Source organism: Phycodurus eques, chromosome 19 (genome assembly GCF_024500275.1).
Source record: "Phycodurus eques isolate BA_2022a chromosome 19, UOR_Pequ_1.1, whole genome shotgun sequence".
NCBI classification, from domain to species: Eukaryota; Metazoa; Chordata; class Actinopteri; order Syngnathiformes; family Syngnathidae; genus Phycodurus; species Phycodurus eques.
Genome location: NC_084543.1, coordinates 2580349 through 2602030, shown reverse-complemented (window position 1 = coordinate 2602030; position 21682 = coordinate 2580349). Strand labels below are relative to the sequence as shown.

General features: G+C 40.8%; 1 protein-coding gene across 1 annotated transcript in view; it reads right to left on the bottom strand.

The window, feature by feature from the left end:
- Positions 1-21682, bottom strand: part of dock1 (dedicator of cytokinesis 1) — a 99497-nt gene that overhangs the window by 7788 nt on the left and 70027 nt on the right. Inside the window, exons 28-44 of the mRNA XM_061664105.1 lie at positions 21070-21171; positions 18497-18591; positions 12317-12395; positions 11685-11785; positions 10991-11049; positions 10637-10785; positions 9111-9196; positions 8883-9039; positions 7894-7934; positions 7691-7781; positions 7277-7396; positions 5267-5356; positions 5009-5113; positions 1874-2015; positions 1708-1789; positions 545-629; positions 207-293 (exon numbers count right to left, since the gene is read on the bottom strand). Of these exons, the coding sequence (XP_061520089.1) occupies positions 207-293; positions 545-629; positions 1708-1789; positions 1874-2015; positions 5009-5113; positions 5267-5356; positions 7277-7396; positions 7691-7781; positions 7894-7934; positions 8883-9039; positions 9111-9196; positions 10637-10785; positions 10991-11049; positions 11685-11785; positions 12317-12395; positions 18497-18591; positions 21070-21171 (1671 nt within the window). The remainder of the gene's footprint in view (positions 1-206; positions 294-544; positions 630-1707; positions 1790-1873; positions 2016-5008; positions 5114-5266; positions 5357-7276; positions 7397-7690; positions 7782-7893; positions 7935-8882; positions 9040-9110; positions 9197-10636; positions 10786-10990; positions 11050-11684; positions 11786-12316; positions 12396-18496; positions 18592-21069; positions 21172-21682) is intronic.

The following is a 21682-nucleotide window of genomic DNA, read 5'->3' as shown; positions in this document are numbered from 1 at the left end:
TACGTCTCTAGCTACGCTCGCTATAAAAAAAGCTAGGGAGAAACAACAAAAAAAAAAAAAAAGAATGTGTCGGCTGAATCGATTCCTCTGACAGCGAGGTGACGTATCCTGCGTCTTGTGATGCCGTCTAATAGCGCTTAATCGCATCCGTCGATCGGCGGGCTGCACATCTGCACGCGGCCCGCTCTGGACGTCCCGCTACTCACAGTGCACACGGACTTGACTTCGAACCAGCGCAGGATGCCCGGCAGCTTGTAGGCCGTCGTGTATGTGGTCCTCTCGATCCACATGTTCTGAACACAAAAACAAAACACACGGGATGCTGATTCCGGGTTTGGTGTGATGATTTCAACTGATGACGAGCACCTAATGAGAAGATAATGACAGGTCTGGAAAGCCCTCATCGAGCGCTTTAGTTTAAGGTGCTACTCGACGTGGTTTGTGGCAAATGCATTTTTGACATTGTTACCAGACTGGATTAAAAAAAAAAAGATGACGTCATCATACAGTGTTGTCTTAAAATGGAAGTGAATCAATCACTTACAGCAAACTCGTTGTCTGGGTCCTTCTCGCCTTTCCTCACCGGCCGTGAATACTGGAATTTATGGACTTCATTTACTGTGTAGAAGCTTTGAGATAGAGACAGAAGGGAAAATGACCATTGCGAACGACAAGACGTCTCGGGCCGGAGCTTGTTCATTTGGGACCTCCGCACCTTTTAATCCCCTTGATAAGGAACCCAAACGAAACGGGAAAGCGCAGCGCGATATTCGTGATCTAATAAACAGATTATTAATGAGGCGAATTTGCATTTGGGACAAAGCCAGGTCAGAGACTCACATACAGAAGGCCGCTTTTCAGTCCACTGCAGTGACCGACGCCAGGGTCAGCGCATGCTAATCGGGCGCGGCGAGCAAATAAGGCGACCGAAGAGGTCGGCGGCCCTGCAGCCGCGCGATAAAAGCTGTCGTCCAGGTGTATTTGCATAAAGGTTGCCACGGGTAAACATCCCCTTTTAATTACGCCCACTCATGGATTTGGCGCCTCGCATATTCGAGGGAATCTACACGCTTGAGCGATGAGTACGCACACACATACACACAAAGGTGATGTCAGAAAGTCCAGACCTCCAACAGTGCGTGTCCACAATGTCTTTTGGTCATTACGTCAGCAAAGGACCCATCTAATCCTGGGAATATTGGCATTTAGTCTATAGTTCTTTATTTGGAAAGGAGAAAAATCCCCTCATGAAGGGCTTTTTTTGGCAAAATAATAACATATCTGGGAAGTACTCATCAAGACCGTTGATTTGAGGTATTCCTCCATGTGGTTTCTTCAATAATACCTTACAAATACATTTTTGACCAATACTACAAGGTTACTCATTTTGAAGAAACATTTATTTTTGTCCATATGTCGTTAGAGGAGGGCATATTTGCAAAATATTAACATGAGAAGTACTCGTCAAGCCTGTTCATGTGGGGTATGATTTTTGACTTTGTCTACCAGATTATTGATTTTCAAGAATTTTTTTTTTTTCTTTTGGTCATTATGTCATCATAGGAGGGGATATTGGCAGAATAATAACATATCTGGAAAGTACTCCTCCAATACCGTTAATGGGAGGTATTACTCCAAGTGGTTTGTTGCAAACAGCTTTGAATTGGTCAGGATTAAAAATAATAATAATAATCAAATAAAATCTACCTGAGGATTTGTTCGGCAACGGGCTTGTTCTGGAACTTGGCGGGTAAATCCAGGATGGGTTTCACCGTGAAACACTGGACATCTTTACGTGGACACATCAAGGAATGCAATGTAACGTAAATACAATACAAACGTCCACATGCGTGAGTAGCAGGATTGAGGATACACTGTCCGTGGGAATTCTTGATGTCATCGCCGGGCGGCGTGGTGGTCTTCATCTTCTCGGCGTTGGGGAACTGCGTGAGGAGTCGCGCCTCAAAGTCCTCCCAGCGCTCGTACTCCTTGCCGCGGTAGATGAACATTTTGTTCTGGCGGGCGCGCGGCCGAGGGACAACGGTCAGGCAACAAGGGCTACTGCTATTTGGCTTGAAAATACATTTGCAGATTTTTTTTTTCACAAAAAATATGAATTCCCATTTTAACTAATCACGTATTTGTATTTATAATCATCCATTTTCTGTACCACTTATATATATATATATATATATATATATTTTAATAGCTGTGAAAATAAGTCCTTCATGATGATCAAAATGTATGGAAAGACATTAAACAAATGTATATTCTAAAGGAAACTAATATGCTGACGCTTGTTTTTTCTGGGGGCGTGTCCGATTCCTCCTTTTTAATTGAATCAATCACGGTCAAGACATGCCCCTCTGAATTTCCTTCTAAAAATCATTCAATTTTACCACTATGAGATTCGAATTATTGGCCGTTACCATTCAAAATGTAACGATTGCTTCTAAGAAGAAAAAGAAAAAAAAAAACCTCAAAAGTTTCACACTTGTAAATATCTTTCCCGTTGTGTGTCCAAATGAAATTTCATCATTTGCAACATCATTTCTGAAGATGCTAATTACATTTTTGAATTTATAGACTTTTCTCAGAAGCCACCAAAAAAAAACAACTAATGAAATTTATTGGAAATAAATCCTGACAAACCCAGAATGAATTGATTAAATGGAATGATAAATCGGCATTAAAATGATCTTGTTTCCTGCTGCGTGATACAAGGCTCAATTCCCCAATTAATTAAAAGGAAGCACGTCGTGCTCGGGGCCCGTTGGCTCTGACAGATATGTCAAAGACAAAAAAAAAAAAAAGCACAATGACGCTGATTGAAAAGTACTACGCTACAATCTTTAGCCGTGTTTTACGGCAAATTAACCTCATAGCTGAGCATCAAAGTCATCTCGATGTCATGAAGCTCATTTCCATTACAATGAAATGTGCCGGCTTGGGGAAAGGAAAAAAAGAAAAGAATGGAAAATCGGGGAAAAAAAAGTACAGTGAACTACCGCTTATACGCGGTTCGGCATTTGCAAATTCAGATTTTTTTTGGGGGGGGGGGGCGTGTGTGAGAACCTACTCTCCATTATTTGCCACTTTTGCGCCATCTGGTGGCATCTTGGTGCCAATCAATTGAATTGAGGAGCTTCACTTAGATAAAAGTAGTCCTTTTTCTGCCATCTGAATGCTAAATTTGACAAGAAGCAGGGAATAATATGATATAATAATATAATATGATATGGGGGGAAATTTTTTTTTTGCATCAATAAAGCTGTAATCGTACAAGTACTGTGGTATCTACAAAGAGAATAAAGAAGGAATACAATTGTGAAAATAGTGGTAATTACATGCAAATAAATGAGAAATTACTTAGCAATATTAAGAAATGTATGACAAAAACTATTAATTTATGCTTGCTACTTTATTGTTACATTAATACTACTGACATAATTCTTGTTGTCGTTACTTTGACTATGATTGTTATATAGTTTTCGTTACCTGTTACGTTATGACTGCACTCATTATTATTTAATTTGTTAAACTTTATGACTATTCTGAACATAACTTTGCTCTCACTACGTTACGACTCAATTGTATGAATCTTATTTTCCTAAAACTACGAAACATTTCATGTCCTGTTACTTTACAAATGTATTCTTGTAACATGACAAACTTATTCCGATGCAAATGTTGTCACTTTACCACTTTATTCTTGTAGCTCTATGACAATTCTCCCGACTTTGCGTCTTTATCCTCAAAACGCTCCGACTTTATTTTCTGAACTTTGACTCTTTTTTTTTTCTCGTTTTGTGACCTTGTATTTCGTCTACAACTTGGTTCATGTAACATTACAACTTTATTCAGACACGCACAGCATCCCAATCACCTCACAACTTTGTTCTCACATCTCACCAATTTTATTACTTTACGACTCGACCGCGAGGCAACCGGGCCAAGCGAGCGAGTCCTTGCAGCCGGATGAGGACGACCTCACGGAGACGACCGGCGGAGATGATTCTTTTTTTTTTTTTTTTCCTTTCCCCACCAAGGTCAAAGAGTCGGCGCAAGAGAGGAAGGAGTGAAACGGCGCGAGCGAGACAAAAAGGCATCAGAAAGGACGTTTTAACAAAGTACAAGATGAGACGGGTGCAATTTGCCATGTGAACGGACACATGAAAAGATTCAAAGCGTGATTGAAGAAGAATTGGTCTTCAAAATGGAACTTCCCGAACGCTTCGGGACTTTCTTTCTTTTTTTTTTTGACGGGGACGGGACGCGTTCGCTTTAAATAAAGTCGGCGGAACTCTCGAAGAGGCAGATAAGATCAAAAGACATCATATGACGACTTAGGAAACATCGACGGAATTACCTCAACCAACGAGCTCAAGTTTGTCTGGAACTTTCCGTCGAATGCTTTTGAAGCACGGGCGTCAAAGATGTGGCTCGGGGGCCAGATGCGGGCCCACCGCGTCATTTTATGTGGCCCGCAAAAGAAAACTATTCGCGTCAACTTCCATGATTCTTGCAAAACTTTGTACCAAAAATTTGAAATCCTTTGTAATAAACACCCTTGAGCTTTTGCAAGCGTTTTGTTTGTTTGTTACCAAACCCCTTGTTACACTAACTTGAATAATAGTTGAACAAACATCAGTTTGTTGTGTATATGTAATAAACGAGGCGATGAAACATTTAAATCTCTGTGGGCAACTGTGCCCGCGACAGGTTTGCTGGTAACAATAAAAAACATATCACTTTATAACTGGACTTTCTCCTTTGCAGGACTAATAAATGATGTTCTATTAAGTAAAAACTAACACAAAAATACACCGTATATCTATAATGAGCAGAAATGTAAAATCAAGAACAAAAAAAAAAAAAAAGGCACGAGACATGTTCAGACGCCTTCGGGAGGTCTTCTCTCGTCATTTGCTACCGTTCTTAAATTCTTAGCGCTCATTTCCGCCTACAAACATAGCAAGCGGTTGTTAGCTTATCTCGCTTTACTCACCCGCAGGAAGGACGGGAAGCCCACGCCGTAGTAGCCCACGGCGAAGTAATCGGGTTTGGGCCGGATCACCTTGACGATGTTCTCGTAGAACTGAGCCTGCTTGCGCTGTGAACCAATGACCATCGTGTTAAAAAAAATAAAAAAAGCATGCAGGGCTACCTTGACTTACAACCTTCATTTGTACCGTTCCGTGACATTGGAGCATTTGTAAGTCAGGGCAGAATCGTAATTATGCCTTCTTATGAACAATAGACGTACCAGGGATGCGCTAAGCTGCTCAAAGTCAAACATTTCATTCTCGTACTGCTCGGCTAGTTCCTTCCCCAAGATGATGGCCTCCTCCCACATCTGGAAACAAACAAAACCACGCGCACGACCGTTTGGAAGAAAACAGCACAGGTCCACACACATTCCAATGTGTTTGTTCGTATTTGTATTTAGCCAAACAGAAGCGAGAAGAAATTTGTTTGTGGAAAAAGGCAGCTTACGAAAAAAAAGGAAAGATTTCATTTGCGAAAAAGCACATTTTGTTGTCAAGGTACAATATTTAAAAAAGGAAAAATTATAGTTCATGAAATAAAAATAAAAACCATTTAAAAGTAAATAATATAAATATAAACAAAACGAACAATTTCCGAACAACCGAATTACAGTGGGTACGGAAAGTATTCAGACCCCCCTTAAATGTTTCACTCTTTGTTATATTGCAGCTATTTGCTAAAATCATTTAGATTAATTTTTTCCTCACTAATGTACACACAGCACCCCATGTTGACAGAAAAAAATGGAATTGTTGATTTTTTTGCAGATTTATTAAAAAATAAAAACTGAAATATCACGCAGCTTTGCTGTGACACTCCTATTTCACTCAGGTGGTGTCCATTTGATTAGGAAAGCCACAAAACCTGTCTATCTATAGAAAGACCTTACAGCTCACAGTCTATGTCAGCGCAAATGACAATAGTGAGGTCAAAGGAACTGCCAGAATTGTGGCAAGGCACAGAGCTGGACAAGGTTACAAAAAAGTTTCTTCTGCACTTAAGGTTCCTAAGAGCACAGTGGCCTCCATAATCCTGAAATGGAAGACGTTTGGGACGACCAGAACCCTTCCTAGAGCCGGCCGTCCGGCCAAACTGAGGAATCGGGGGGAGAAGGGCCTCGATGAGAGAGGTCAAGAAGAACCCAAAGATCACTGTGGCTGAGCTCCAGAGATGCAGTCGGGAGATGGGAGAAAGTTCTAGAAAGTCAACCATCATTGCAGCCCTCCACCAGTCGGGGCTTAATGGAAGAGCGGCCCGACGGAAGCCTCTCCTCAGTGCAAGACGCATGAAAGCCCGCATGGAGTTTGCTTAAAAAACACCTGAAGGACTCCAAGATGGTGAGAAATAAGATTCCCATGGTCTGATGAGACCAAGATGGAAGTTTTTGGCCTTAATTCTAAGCGGTATGTGTGGAGAAAACCAGGCACTGCTCGTCACCTGTCCAATACAGTCCCAACAGTGAAGCACGGCGGTGGCAGCATCATGCAGTGGGGGTGTTTCTCAGCTGCAGGGACAGGACGACTGGTCGCAATCGAAGGAAAGATGTACGCGGCAAAGTACAGCGACATATCGGACGAACACCTTCTCCAGAGTGCTCAGGACCTCAGACTAGGCCAAAGGTTCACCTTCCAACAAGACAATGACCCGAAGCACACGGCTAAAATACCAAAGGAGTGGCTTCAGAACAACTCTGTGACTGTTTTTGAATGGCCCAGACAGAGCCCTGACTTAAACCCAATGGAGCATCTCTGGAGAGACCTGAAAATTGCTGTCCACCAACGTTCACCATCCAACCTGACAGAACTGGAGAGGATCTGCAAGGAGGAATGGCAGAGGATCCCCAAATCCAGGTGTGAAAAACAAAAAAGACTCATGGTTGTATTAGCTCAAAAGGGTGCTTCTCCTAAATACTTATGGCTGTGTGACATTTCAGTTTTTCTTTTTTAATAAATCTGCAAAAATGTCAACAATTCCGTTTTTTTCTGTCAATATGGGTTGCTGTGTGTACATTTATGAGGGAAAAAAATGAACTTAAATGATTTTAGTAAATAGCCGCAATATAACAAAGAGTGAAAAATTGAAGGGGGTCTGAATACTTTCTGTACCCACTGTAAATAAAGAAAACAAATACAAACCCAAATTAAATACCATTAAATAAAGTCCTACAAAATGAGGACAGATCCCACGTGGTGCATTCTGATCAAATGTGTGCACGTGTGCAGCATACCTTGCCCTTGTCAAAGTAATTGATAATCTGCTGGTAGAGCTGATCCTTGAGCTGGCCTTGAGTGGTGGCCTGGTAGCCGTCCCGCCGGGTCAGGTGGGCGGCGCACGGCTCGTCGGACCACTGAAAAAGGACAAAAGGATAACGTGTTCCCGTTTGGTCAACAAAGCCATGCAAATACGCGTCAGACGTATGACTGCCCCCAACGAAATCTGGTCCAGTTCCCTGCCGCTTATTGAATCCCACGCAGCCGGAGCGCGGCATTTGCACGCTGGAAGGATTTCTGTCGATCCGCCGCTGACCTCGACCATCCGCACGGCTTGAACCGGCCGCAAATGAGCCGCTGAGAACTAGCGTGGGCTAACTCCAATTTGGGTCGTAAGAAATGTGTACGACGCACGACTGTTGTCAGTGTACCTTCAGCAGCTTGGCGTGCAGCAGCAGCGTGTACGCCGCCTCCGTGTAGTTGTCGCACTCCTTGTGGAGGTCGCACAGCTTGTACAAATACCTGATTGAAGAACATTTTCAAAAGAATAAAGAGCGTGCGCACACGTGACTTATCTGGTCTCTTGTCATGATACAGTGCTTCCTTGAAATCAAGGAAGGGAGCAAACGCTTACCTGATATACATCTCCTCTCGGTCTATCTCCTTGTAAAAGTTCTGTGGAGGACAAAAGGGCAGTCATTCAAAAGAGCTGAAAAATAAGTTTTCCGTGGTCATGTAATATATTATGCAGGCTTCACACTTGCACGACACTGATTATTTGTTTGAACTCAAACATTAAAAAGAGCATTTTTCCAATTACTATTCATGAGCATGACAATTAGTGAAAATCTAAGACATTTAAAATCATTCCTCGAAAATATTATTGGTAACATCGACACGCAATATTAACATTTCAAAAATACAATTAAAACATGAAAAGCCCCTTTTGTAATTGTTCGTTTTCATTAATATTCATCGTTTGATTTTTATTTAAAAACAATTAAAATCCTATTTCTTGCTATTTTTGTTTTACAGTATTAGTCAAAACAAATAGGCAATAAAAAAATGAAAAAGGATACATGACTAAAAATAATTAGTTTAATACTCCACACACATTTAATAATTCAAAAAGTTAAAGAAAAAATACTTGATCTCTTATCATTCCATTTTGAATAATACAAATTAAGATGCATTTCTTAATTTATCTCAACTCGTCTCTCATTTATCAATATTATTAGCCATAATTAACACACAACGACAAAACATTAACATTTTAAATAAAACATTTTGTCATTTTATATCTTTATTAATATTCATAAACGTATTTTTATAAAACAAATTTGAAAAACGTTTCGTTCTCGTTACCTGCGCCTCGTTATATCCTTGTTGGGTATATAAACCCTACAAGGATATAAACCTTCCAATAAAATCTCAGATTTTTTCACGAAAAATATGATTTCGGATCGCAAACGATTTTTTAACCTTCCCAAAAAATAAAGCGCAAATGACAATTATATTATTCAAAATAAGTTTTGCTCATTGGATTTTTTTTTGTTACATCAATCAATTGACACAAATGATTAATATGCAAGTATCTATTTATGGATTCATCGCATCACTCACCAGCACGTTGACGGTGCAGCTCATGCGGTTCTCCTTGTTCTCGTCGTGCATGATGGTGCGGTAGTCCAGCAGACGCTCCAGCAGGCGCACCACCAGGGTGACGAAGTTCTCGCCGCTTTTGGCCAAGTACTTGTGCTTCCGGCAGTGCTCCAGCAAACTGGAGACGGGGCGAAGAGCGTCAGCCTTTTTGGCGCCGTCTACCGGCGCAATGTCGGGACGCGTATTTACATTTTCTGGAAGAGAACTTTGTACTGCTCGTCCCCGCGGCCGCCCTCCACCTCGTGATCCAGCTTGGTGATGATCTCGTTCTCGAACTGCAATCACACCAAGGAGCAGCATCATGACCATTGAATTGAAGCAAACATGAGTATTATTTTTTTTCTCTTAAACCTGTGCTGTTCAGCTGCTAAGTCAAGCAGAATCTGAATGCCTTTTATGCCCGAACAGTTTTACAGTGCAACAATGGATTTCATTTTTTTAATTTTTTTATAATCCCACTGTGGTTCTTGCGTGTTTTGATGAATTTTTCTTGAAAATTTCAGTCAAAAAAGGAGAGGACAGAGAGAAGAATAAAAAAAAAAAAAAAAAAGACAGGACTCTCGCTATAAGAAAAATAAGCAAAACAAATCATAATATGAACACATGTGAACAGGCGTGGGGTGTATTTGAATTGGGTTATTTCTATATCGTGGATTTCAACTATTGCGGGGATGGTCTGGCACGGATCCCCAGCAACGGAGGCGGGCAATCGTGTATGCAATCGTCTCACTTTTTTTTTTCCACAGTGAGAGAGTGAGAACATGTGCCAAGGAAGATTTTTTTTTAAAATGTCTTAATACGTTTAAATGCGCTTTCTGTACCTGTATGGCAGTACAATATTCCGGGTAAGTCTGGAACTTATCCCGCGCAAAAAAAAAAAAAAAAAAAAAAAAAAAAAAAAAAAAAAATTAAAACGGGTTCATTGTACCTCCTTCGGTGTCCTTTAAGGTGCCCCCCCCACACACACACACACAGAGAACATGCCCTGCCAAAGTGGATTTTCTTCATGCAGAAAAGCTTCATTTTATGCCGTAACGAAGCATAACATTAGGTTGCTCTCGGCGCCGCTGTTGATAATCGCGCCTCAACACAACACAAAATGAGATTTGCCCAATTACAAGCCAGCTCGCGGCTACACGCCGTTTATTATCCCCCACATTCCCGCACTAGACACCCCCGCGCTCGCATGTGATCGCAGACGAGCAGCAGTGCAGTTACCTTGATTTACGAGTTTGGTTCGTTCCGTGACCACGATCGTAACTGTAATCGCTCACATCTCAAATCTGCAAATAACGACTGCAATATTGCTGCTAGTTTCATTAGCTTGGCTATGTTGTTTCGCTTTATGTGTTAGCATGAAGCTAGTAGTCCTTTCTAAGACAATGATATGTGGTTTGTTTAAATACACAAAATGTACTTCTCTTTTTTACGTTTTACTTTACAGTAAAGTTAAACTGGGAGTGGTAATAAACAGCTCGAAGCAAGCACGACTGACCTCTCTTTTTTCTTTTTTTTTTTAAATGTTCACTATCAGCAAAACTGGACACAACATGCTGAGGGAGGGTTAGAAAAATAAAAGCTCAAACGTAAGTCAAATTTTACAACATAAAGCAAAATCAATCAATAAATAAATAACAATAATGGAATGCCGGCTCGTAACTGTAAAACTGGTAAATTGGGGCAGTCGCAAGTCAAGTTGGAAGTGGTGGACGTACCCTCTGGAAGCTGCACGTGAAGTGGAACTCGCACTGCATCATGTCAAAGAAGATGGCGATGGTGGCCTTGCGCAACTCGATCTCTGGGACCAGTGTCATCTCCAGGATGGGGCCCACCATCTCGGGGATGAATTTGATCTTGTGGGGCCCTTTTTGGGTTTTGGGCGGAGTGGGGGGGACGGACATCATTTGAATTAAATGGAAATAAATTCTAATGGCCCCCACTTATGTCTCTCTGGACACAACAAAGTAAGTCCATTAAAAGAACACTTTCCACATTTGACAGCAGTTATTGGCTCGGAATCCGATCGATAAGGAAAAAACAAAACCAACACACTGTGTTTTTGAAATTACCTAGATTGTACCACATGTCCCGGATCTCGAAACCGATTTGTCGCCGCATGTCCTGGTACCTGGAGGCATCATTGGGATAAAAAGGTAAAAAGAAGTTCATTTATTTATTTTATAGAAAACATTCTCATTATTATATAATATATATATATATATATATATATATATATATATATATATATATATATATATAAAGTTAAAGGCACAATTTGTTTTCTTTGAGTTCATTTGTTATTTTTTTATTAACATTTGAATACATTTAATGAAAATATTTTTATATATTTAATATGCATAATTTAATAAACACATTTGTATTTTTAATGTAAATATTGACGTTAATATTCATGAACATTATTGTTTTTTAAAAGGACAATTACAAAAGGACAATTACATTTGTATAAATGTGAATTCATATAAATATAATGAATAATGAATGAAAAGTAATATGCAACAAAGTAATATGCAACATTTAAAAAAAATTGTTTTTTTACTAATATTAACATGCACTATACATTTTAATATTTTTTGATAAAAAATGTCAAAAATCTGTTCAATGTTTTAATTAAAAAGTAAAATAAATGAAACATTTTTATAAAAATAAAAAATCTAAATAAAAACAAAAAAACATTACAGTAGTAATCCAAGTGAAACAAGAGCTGAAAAGCTTAAAGCTGTACGATGGCCCTCGTCCACTCACTTGTGGCAGATTTTGGCCCGCTTGTCGCTGGAGAAGTTCTCCAGCTGCAGCGACTCCTGCGTGAGGAAGGCCACGGCCAGGTGGAAGTAGTTGTTCCACAGCTAACCGCAACAAAAAAGAAAACTGTTGACTTTTACAACAACACAATTCAGCGTCACAACATGCTACATCGGGCTTTCGTGTCCATTCACACATTGGCAGCTTTACAGGTGCCACTAACGGGGAAAAAAACAAAACATCTTCAGTAGGGGTTGAATGACTTAAGATTTTATTTTGTAGTCGACGTTAAGGTGATGAAAGCAACTTTTTGGTCAAATATTATAAATGTAATGTGACTCTTCTAATATGACTTTACAACTTTTTTTCTCCTCATAATACTATTAAGATGTTATATTATGGTTTATATCAGTTTTTATCTGGTATTTTCTTTTTTCCCCCTTTGTCATAAAAAAAAAAAAAAAAAAAAAGCAAATTATACGTGTTTATTCTATATCATATTTTGGTAATATTACAACTTTTCATAACTTTTAATCTTGTAATTTTATAACCTTTTCCTAAAAAATAAATGATATAGCTTTGTTGTATATAATATTCTATATATTATAAAGGTATCGAGGATGTTCATCTCTTACCTGCAGCTCAAAGTTGGTCTGATCCAGAAACTTCTTGTTGAGCACGGCCGCATACTGATTAATGGCCCGCAGGAAGACCCTGCACAGATAAGAAACACGCCCAAAAGGGTTTGGCACTCACATCTGATAAGTGTGTGCACCTTCAAATAAAAAATGTATCCAAAAAACATACTTATTATCATCGCATTTCGTTCCCCTTTATGCGGCATAAAAGGTCACTTTACGCGGAAACTACTTTGCCTTGTAAAACAAAAGAGCCAACAGCGATTCAGAGTCGCACGCCTTGCAAATGCCAATGGACTCAAATGCTCAGGTTCCGCCCCGCTGAGCAAATCCAAAGTCAAACGGTCCGCTTATTAACTACAAGACAGTTCACAAATCAGTTAAAGCGCATATGAAAAGTCTGCACACCCCTGCTGTTCAAATGCCAGATTATGTGATGTATTTAAAAAAAAAAAAAAAAAAAAAAAAAAAAAAAAAGGGGCCCAAGATGAATAATTTCAGAACTTTTTTTCCACCAACTCATTCACTCCGAGCCTTTCCAGTTTGATACCATTGGTACATTGATTGTGACCTCTGACCTGTACAAAAGAAATGTTTTAGAGATGGCATGTAAAAATAAACAATGTACAGAGCATCATATAACTGGAGATGCCCATGTTAACTAATCACATTCAAACTCATGTTAACCCAAAATAAAGGTTAGTTGATTAACCCCAAATAAAGTTCAGCAGTTCTAGTCGTAATTTTTATATCCGTTGTACAGTCACAAAGTGCAAGTAATTTTACTTTATTTTAAAATGATTAAAACAGTGGTTAATGTAGCGTTCATAAAAGTATGAGGACAAATTTTATAGAAGTAACATTTTTTACTTTTTTTTTTTTTTACTGTTGTTAGTTATGATAAACCTTTTTTAAAGTCCCCATTGTAATTTTTTATTGAATCTTTTTTGATACTTTTATAATAATAATTATTTAACTTTTGATTATTTCTTTTTAAATGATTCATACAATTTCCCCACTGTCGAGTTTTTTTTGGTTTTTTTGATTTTTTTGAACCACTGTCATTTTTATCACATATTATATCTCCCACCACCGCCTCTGGCATAAATGAATGAAGTGTTGTGAGTGAGCAGCCCGTGTCGTCCAGACGGCGCAGCAGAAGGGCTGCGGGGCGGGAGAAAGCGTGCCGCGCCAACACCGTCTGACAAGATAATCCGCTGTGATGTTCCGCAATTAAAAGTTCATAACTTCAGCAACACGGAGCTTTTAAAAGCCTGGGAGAGACGTTTTTTTTTTTTTTTCCCCCCGCCCCTCCTCCCGGCCTGTCCTGCCAAATAAAAAAACTCTTCAGCGGGAGGGAAAAACATCTTCAATAAAGTGGATTCTTTTATGGCAGGTGCTTCGCCACGGGAAAGACGCGTGAAAGACGGCGAGGTGAAGCAAGGTCGACCGTCAGGCTTTTCACGAGCGTCCAATAAAGAGCAGTGAGCTGTGCTCAAGGAGGTGACGATACCAACATGAATTGCAGGTCACTTCAAGACACTTAGCGGGGTCTCTACACAACCTGCAAAGTAAGTGCAAAAAAAAAATCTCAATTTGCAAATGCCAAACCTCAAATATGCGGTCGCCATCTCAAGCAGGCCTTTACACCACACGGCCATGTTGGCTCATTCGGAACACATGGCGCCGCTCACTGGGCTTGACCTTGAACGGGAATAAACGCCAATACCGACGCAGTACATGATTCATGTCCCGCTTCCCTCAACACTATCCAGGGGTGCTGTGCCACACATATTAAGAGTCACCTTAATCGTGAGGGGGCAAAGGTTAACAGTCACGGAACACCTCGGGATTAGTTTGAGGGAGTCACTAAAAAAATAATCCCACCCTGCTCAGCGCTCAAGACTTTTGTCACCACCCTGTGCGCACGCCTCATTCAATTTTCTGCCACCATGCACATGCCAATATACAGTAGCTGATATACTTAAAAGTGGGGCTAATGACAGAATGGCTTTTTACTGGCTGCACCCAGCCAGTGGGGAAATATTCAAATGGGATATTTAAGGTGCTTTTAGCGAAGGAGAATAGACAAAAGCAAACTAAATTTGAGATTTTTCTCTAAACAGATTATGGTTGCCTTCCTTTAAGAACCAGTTCCCAGGGATTTCATTCCTCGGAATTGTTTGTTTACTTGTCTGGCGATTCCACTTATCAATTCCTCACAGAAAAAAACAAAACAGCGCCTTGACCGGTCTTGGCTGCTTTGAGCGCTTCGTTCTCAGGTGTGATTTTCCCAACGCAGCAGTAGGGAAAGCATGAGGGAAAGAAAAAACAAAACAAAAAAAAAAGAACCAACGCGTTGACCGGGCTCGGTCGCCGGCGAGGCCGCTTAAAGCTCCTCGTTCTTGGCCGTGATCGGGCTCACATCACGGCAACGACGACGGTAGAGCGAGGAGGGGGAAAAAAAAAATCCAAGTGTTGAGAAGTGGCTGTCATGGGGGCAGTTGGGGGGCTCACAGTTGGCAGAGGCCACTCTGACACTCACCTCTCTGGGATGTGCCACTGGGGAGGCCCCCCTCAACCCTCTCCGGAGGTGGCAGTTTCGAAAATGTGGGCTCAATAATCGTGCTGAATGTATTTCGCAAAACCAGGTCAAACATGTTTTTTTAACAGAACAATCTGTTAGGTGGCTAACAGACTGTTAGCCACCTAACAGATTGTCAGGTGGCTGTCTAAATTAGATTTGGATCAAGATGTATTCAAAAGAAGCTGTGTAAATATTCTCTAATTTTAATAACCAAGGTGACATATCATGGGAAATTTATCCAGTGGAAAAAAACCTGGTAGATTAAAAAAAGACTTGATATTCTCTCAGGAATGATGAAAATTACAAGCTCTCCTTTGACTGTTTAAAGTTGGATCAGGCGGGCTTAAAAATGCAGAAACATCATTTTCAAAATATTATAGGAGTAAGCCGCCTTCTGTTCTCCTCCTCCAGGATACATTACAGGTTATGAGTGTATATTGGCTGTGCTGAATCTTCTGTCCAAAGTTAAAGAATTCAAGAGTTAAAGCAAAGCAAACAAACGTCTGTATGACTTAATTCCCCCGCCTAATGAAAATCAATGAGAATTGAAATATAGAATTGGAATCGCTAAAGTCTTATCCATTTGGAGTTAGGAGTTTTGAACTTGAGTATAAAAAAAAATGAAATATTCATTCAATGTGAAACATAGGAGGAGAAGGTACATTTCCCTCGTCGTAATAAGTCGCGGCACTTGAATGCCTGTTTGAAGCCAGGAATCTGCCCGACTGCGGACATGTAAATTGGCTTAAAGGGGGGAAAGAAGACAGGACAGTTCCTCCGTGAGCACATCTGCCATTAATTAAAAGCGTGAAGAAGAAAAAAAAACTAATGAGGCGGACAAAAATAGAATACACTCTGCCCTCACCGTGACTGAAACGCTCCAAAGGGCTGTTGGAAAGGCAGTTTGAAGGAACCTACAGTTGATTTATTGAACATTCTAATGCAGCTTTGGTCCAACTTCTTCAGCCATACACAACCTTCAACGTGAAAATCCGACCTTGTGAAGTTGTGTTATTAGAATTCGATTTTTCCGCGGCGAGACATCAAACTTCGCCGCCGTGCTCCGGCTAAGATGCGGCGCAAGTCGTCAAGGTTGCCAAGGTAACACTACGACTATTAATCCCCGTGTCGCAACGAACATTTGGTGCTTCAGAGCCGCACCTCGTCATTAAGAGTCATTTGGATACAGTACACACACACACGCACGTCGTCATTATGATAAATACACTCAATCAATGTGCCGCCGTCGGAGAAATCACCTCATTATCGCTGATGGATGGCCGCCATTTTGAATCCTCAATGTATGTCGGGCTGCCTTCGCATGGCGCCCCTTGCCCCCACAAGCGCCTTCCACCGCCTTGCAGCGACGCATGCTAATGAACATTTATCAAGACATCATACTTGCTAATTGAGTTCAGAGAGTATCCTGGATAACGACGCCCATCTACGGGCATCGCGCGTGCGCTGGCTGGGAAGAAAGTTGTGTGCTAAAAGATAACGGGAAGGTCACAAGGCTTTGTTATCAGATCAATTTATGAAGGCGATTAGCTCCATTTCAGACACATGATGAATGCACCATCCAGTTAGCCATGACAAGCTTTCACTGCGACTCTCGCGCTTATGTGACAACGATTTTTCTCGAACTTTGCCGCCATGCTCCGCGAACACAACCACAAAAAGATTCCTCGCAATTTAGGCCTCACCCATTTGTCTCGTATATGTGAACAAATTTGGCAGCGATCTGACGAACTTGCCTTCGCGGCCGGGAATTCCTTCGGCACCGAAACATTACAAGAATCCATTTTTAATAAAACAGGCTTACTCAAATGTTTCTAATCTAACTTTTTTTCACTCGCTATTGTCTAAAAAAAAGTATCCAGACATTCATCTTGACGGTATAAGGCGGCATTGCAGGCTCAGTTTTACGGCACTTCACAGATTTGCCACCATGTTTGGACATCGTGAGGTTTCCGCCCAACAGCGATGACGTGGTTCAGATTTGGAAGCAATCGGGGGGAAAAAAAGACAACAAACGTGCTTTTGAAGGGGAAAATGACTCTACAAAGGTTGATTGAAAGTAAAACTGGCCTCGGGGGGCTGAATTTTCATCCTTTGCTGGTATGAAACTTGTGTGGTTTTGGCTACCAAATGTTTTGCTACTAAGTGAAGTTTGAAATGTTGAAGGACTTCTCGATGAATTGGGGTTGCCGTGTTCTTTATCACAAAATCTATTTGAATCTAACTCTCAAGGCTCTTTAGCATCTCATCTTTGGAAGACTGTCGGGGTCCGGGTGCTCGCGTTCCCTCAGAAGTGATGCGAAAGGTAAATATTTTTGCCAAATGTCTTGATTAAGTGGCATTTAGCTCAAATGTTTTTGTTGAGCAAAACCTGGCAATATTGCAATTGAACGGTGTTAAACACCGCTCATTATTTTAATTTTACCTCAATCTGCGAATGGAGCTGCAGCAGCGATGAGAACATAGTGGAGGACGAAGGAGGAAGATGAGGATGAGGACGACTTACTGGAAGCTAAGTGATTTTGGCACATCAGCAGCAACAAAGAGGCACAGCAACTTTAACTTTTAACATTTAACCGACTGGACAAAACGGAAGCACAACTGTTGTCTTACAAAGTTAACAGGAAAACAAAAAACGTTGCGCAATCTTCTTCCCATCCCTGTGAGGACGCTTAAGCCAACGTGTGCTAATTAAGCTCAAGAACCAACAAAGACACGAGGTTACCGAAGGGACACTCGGACGGCTAATGAAGACGAGAGGTAACTTCGCACAAAGCGTGGCGGCTAACGCTGCGTTGTAGCTCGGGTATTGAACAGGGACCGAAAGTACATTTGCACGTGTACGCACGCTTATGAGTTTCCATCACGCGTGAGATGTAAAGTCAAGCTCTGACCTTGTAGAGCTGCGCTATTAGAGATTTGGGTTTGACGGCGAGTCATCAAGCTTTGCTGCCACGTTCCGCCCAAACAAACAAAAAAAAGTGTCCGATGTCGAGGCCCCACTCGACTGACGGTTGAGCTTTCGGTTTCTGCACATTCAGCAGACCTGGCCACAGCGTCTGAGAGTGGCGAGAATGGTTTGATTTTTCATGTTTTTGAAGCCTCATTTTATAAACGTGACCATTTTATTTTAATTTTTTTGAATCATCCAAATTCCGCTTCTCTGTGGTGTGTCAAATTTACGAGACATTTATGTTCGCTTTACAGTGACATTAACTACTTGTTCTAACTTCATGTGACAAGAAACTCTTGAATAAACCACACGCCTTTTTTAATATTTCAATCACGGTGGCACCGTGCCAGGTTGGCGTGAATAAAAGACGACAAGCAGCCAAGTAAGAAAAGATGCCGGGACTAACATTGAGAGATTAGCATTTATAATTCATGCGATTGTTTACTGGCTGATCATCTGATTGCCGCACTGCCGCCGAGGTCTCGTGTTGATACTATTTGCGTGGCGGAATCCGGGGAGGGAGGAGAACAACGTGCAGCTATGCTAACCCACTTTTGACTGCTGTTCCTTAGCAACGTCAGCGTTGGGACTCTAAAAGCCACAGCGGCGTGCCACTTACTTGTTTTGCATCATGTTCATTATGACCCAGTCTGAGGGGTAGACGTTCTTCCCGATGAGGTCTTTAAACATGATGAAGGTTTCCATGAGGAAGTCCTGCAAAAGAAAGTTGCACCACAATTTGGAGTGATCAGGTCGACTTAAGATTTGGCTTTGAACTCATTTGCTGCCAGATTGTCAGCCATTTTGACTTGATCTTTCCAGACACACACACACACACACACACACACACAATGCGTTCTGCAAGCACCAAAAGAAAGCGTACACTCATCTTTCACCATACAAAAAAAAAAAAAAAAAAAAAGTGTTTCTAGCTTTTTCCCTTCTTTAGTCATCAGCAGTGGAACATGAGTTGGTTTCACCAGAGAAAAACGAGCTTTTTGCGAAAAGAAACATGACGTCAAGTGACTTTGAGCCGAATATGTTTTGTTCTTGTGACACCTCAAACTATAAAATACCAAAGACAAGACTGGCAAAGTAATAATTCATTCATAGATTTACAGATACAAAGTGCTCCGTAAATGACGCGGACTTGAGTTGACTCCATCAACTGTGTCATCTTTTCTCACTGTCACGACACACACGGTCTACTACGACACATACTCTGCTTTCACGATACATATATATATATATATATATATATATATATATATATATATACTGTGTTCAAGTGCGACGTGCTTAAACTTGTCAGACTTCCAACGTGTTGGCATTTCTCGCAAGTTGAGATTCACGACCTAATCTTTATCTTCTACTTAAAAGCTGTGCTGAACTCAAATCCAAAGCGATGCTGAATTTTCATCTGATCATCGCGCACAAAATTTTGGCGCCATGCTCCGCCCACACGTAATGACAAGCACTAAAATGGTTGGCAATTTAGTGTCACCCATCTGTCTAGTATTAGTGGTTCACAATTGGTAGCGATCAGACAACATTTGGACGAGGAGTTTTAAAATAACCCCTGGAAAATGACCCCAAATTGGCCCCTTCAAACCTAAATGGCAGACCTTCATCGTCTTTTCAGGCATGGCTTCTTGAGCCTTTTTGTGCGAGTCTATTCACGATGGACATGCCTACGGAATTTCATGCTCCTACGTGAATGTTTTTGAAAAAACATAGTCAGTCTGGGAAAGCCCTCAAAATAGCCATTTGGCCCAAGAATAACAGGGACAAAAGAAGGCAAGCAATTTCAAAGTGGTAACGTCTAGGGTGCATCTTTGAGGGATTTGAGGTCGGGTGTTTGGGAGGAAGAAGAAGAGGAAAAAAACCCAAAAACAAACAAACAAAAAAAACTCCTGTGAGCTGCAGACGGCTTTGAAATGCAGCTATGGCTGCGACAGGAACGATCAATCTGCGCAAAGTGATTGTTTGTCTTGCCAACCGCCTCACTGTGGCCTCGCAGGAGAAAACAGTCAAGGTCGCAGAGTTTGCTCAAGTAGGTGAGGCTCAGTGTGCTGATTACACTGCGACCAACAGAAATGCCATTTGACAGGAGAATCACATAAAATTTGAAATCCCATTGAAAACCATTCAAAAAGATCATTGCTTGAAATATATTTGGTGTTATTTAACGGATTAAAATCACTCAAAATCAAATTTATTTTTGATATGTACATTTCTGGAATAGTTTAAATTTTTTTTAAAAACTGGATTTTTTTTTTTTTTAAAGATGGATTTGTTTAAACTGGGTGAAATTAGCAATACAATCTTTCAGTTTTTATTTTTTTTTTAAAGAATTTAAAAATGTTAATATTTAAAAACATTACATATAATGTTGTATTTTATTTATTCCAAATCTAGCGGCACCTTGAGATAAGAGTTTAATTTGTTCCATCACCAAGATTGTAACTAAAAACACTCAAAAATACAATAATGACTAAATTAAAAGGGAATGTAAAGAATTTAACAGTTTTTGCCACATTTATTTTCTTCAATTCACTGGACATTGTGTTGCTCCTTCTGGTGTGTGCGCCTCAGCCACCTGGAGGCAGTATAATACAGACATACATACAGCACATGGTGACGGTCCCAGTTCCTAAGTAAGTAATATTCGTCGTTCTTCGCTGAGTACAAAGATTATATGCCGGTGAATATTGTTTTATTAGCTGTCTACATGCGTTGCTCTACCGTTTGTGTTCAAATATCCATTGCTTTACCTATACCGTTTCGTATTATGTTAGCATTGAGCTCGCGGACTCTAAAGCAAAGTTAGGTGGTTGTTTTAAACACGCAATGTGTAATTATCTTTCTATAATGTGTTTCTTTTATGTATCTCAGATTTTTGCTCGCAAGTCAAAGCAAAAAAAGATAAATCGTCCAAAAACAGCTCATATCTCGAAAAGAATTCTAGGTTGGGTCATTCGGATCTCAAGGTAACATTGTACTAAAAAAGTACAAAATCTAAACATTTAATTCATGAAATATAACAGACAATTTTGTTAGTGGTCAGGCATACTGAAGAAATATTTTTACGGCTGTTCGGGGAAGGTAATTTCGGATGCAACAATAATCCGATAAATGTCTTTCTATTCAAATAATGGGAGCGTTGCAGAAAGTCATCCGATGGGCACTCACCACCACGTCGCTCCTTATTTTGCCAAAGGTGTTGATGAGATGTGCGTAGTGATAGTCGTCCATCTGCCTCAGCGTGGCGGTCATGCTAGCCACGAAGCTCCCCTGCAGACAAAACATGAAGCAGAAGTCGAAAGTGAGAGCATTCCGATGGACTTGCAGACTCGATTGGAGGGGAGTTTGGAAGCGGGGGACCCCTCGCCTCCTTCCCGCACTGTGCCCGATCTCATTAACCCGCCGGCCTCCCCTTGTCTCGGCCGATAACAAAAGCCTGCGATGTCCCTCGAGGGCCACCTTAGCTGGCTCAGGTTAGCGACGCTGCAGCGCGTAGATAGGCGGCTGACCGGAGGGGAGGTGTTCGGATGCCCGTCACGTGCCGGGCGGGACGAAGGCAATGCTTCAATTTGTACAGGTAGTTTTTTTTTTTTTTTTTCAGAACTTCAAAAACAACGGACGGATTACAGAGCTTTAAAATGTGAATCATTTTTAATCGGCAATCAAGAGAGTGCTAAAAGAACAGCAGAGTTGGAACTATACTCTGATGTCCTGTAACTATCCACCCTGCTTCTTGATAATATTTCTTAAACCTTTATTGGAGTGCGGTTGAACTTCAAAG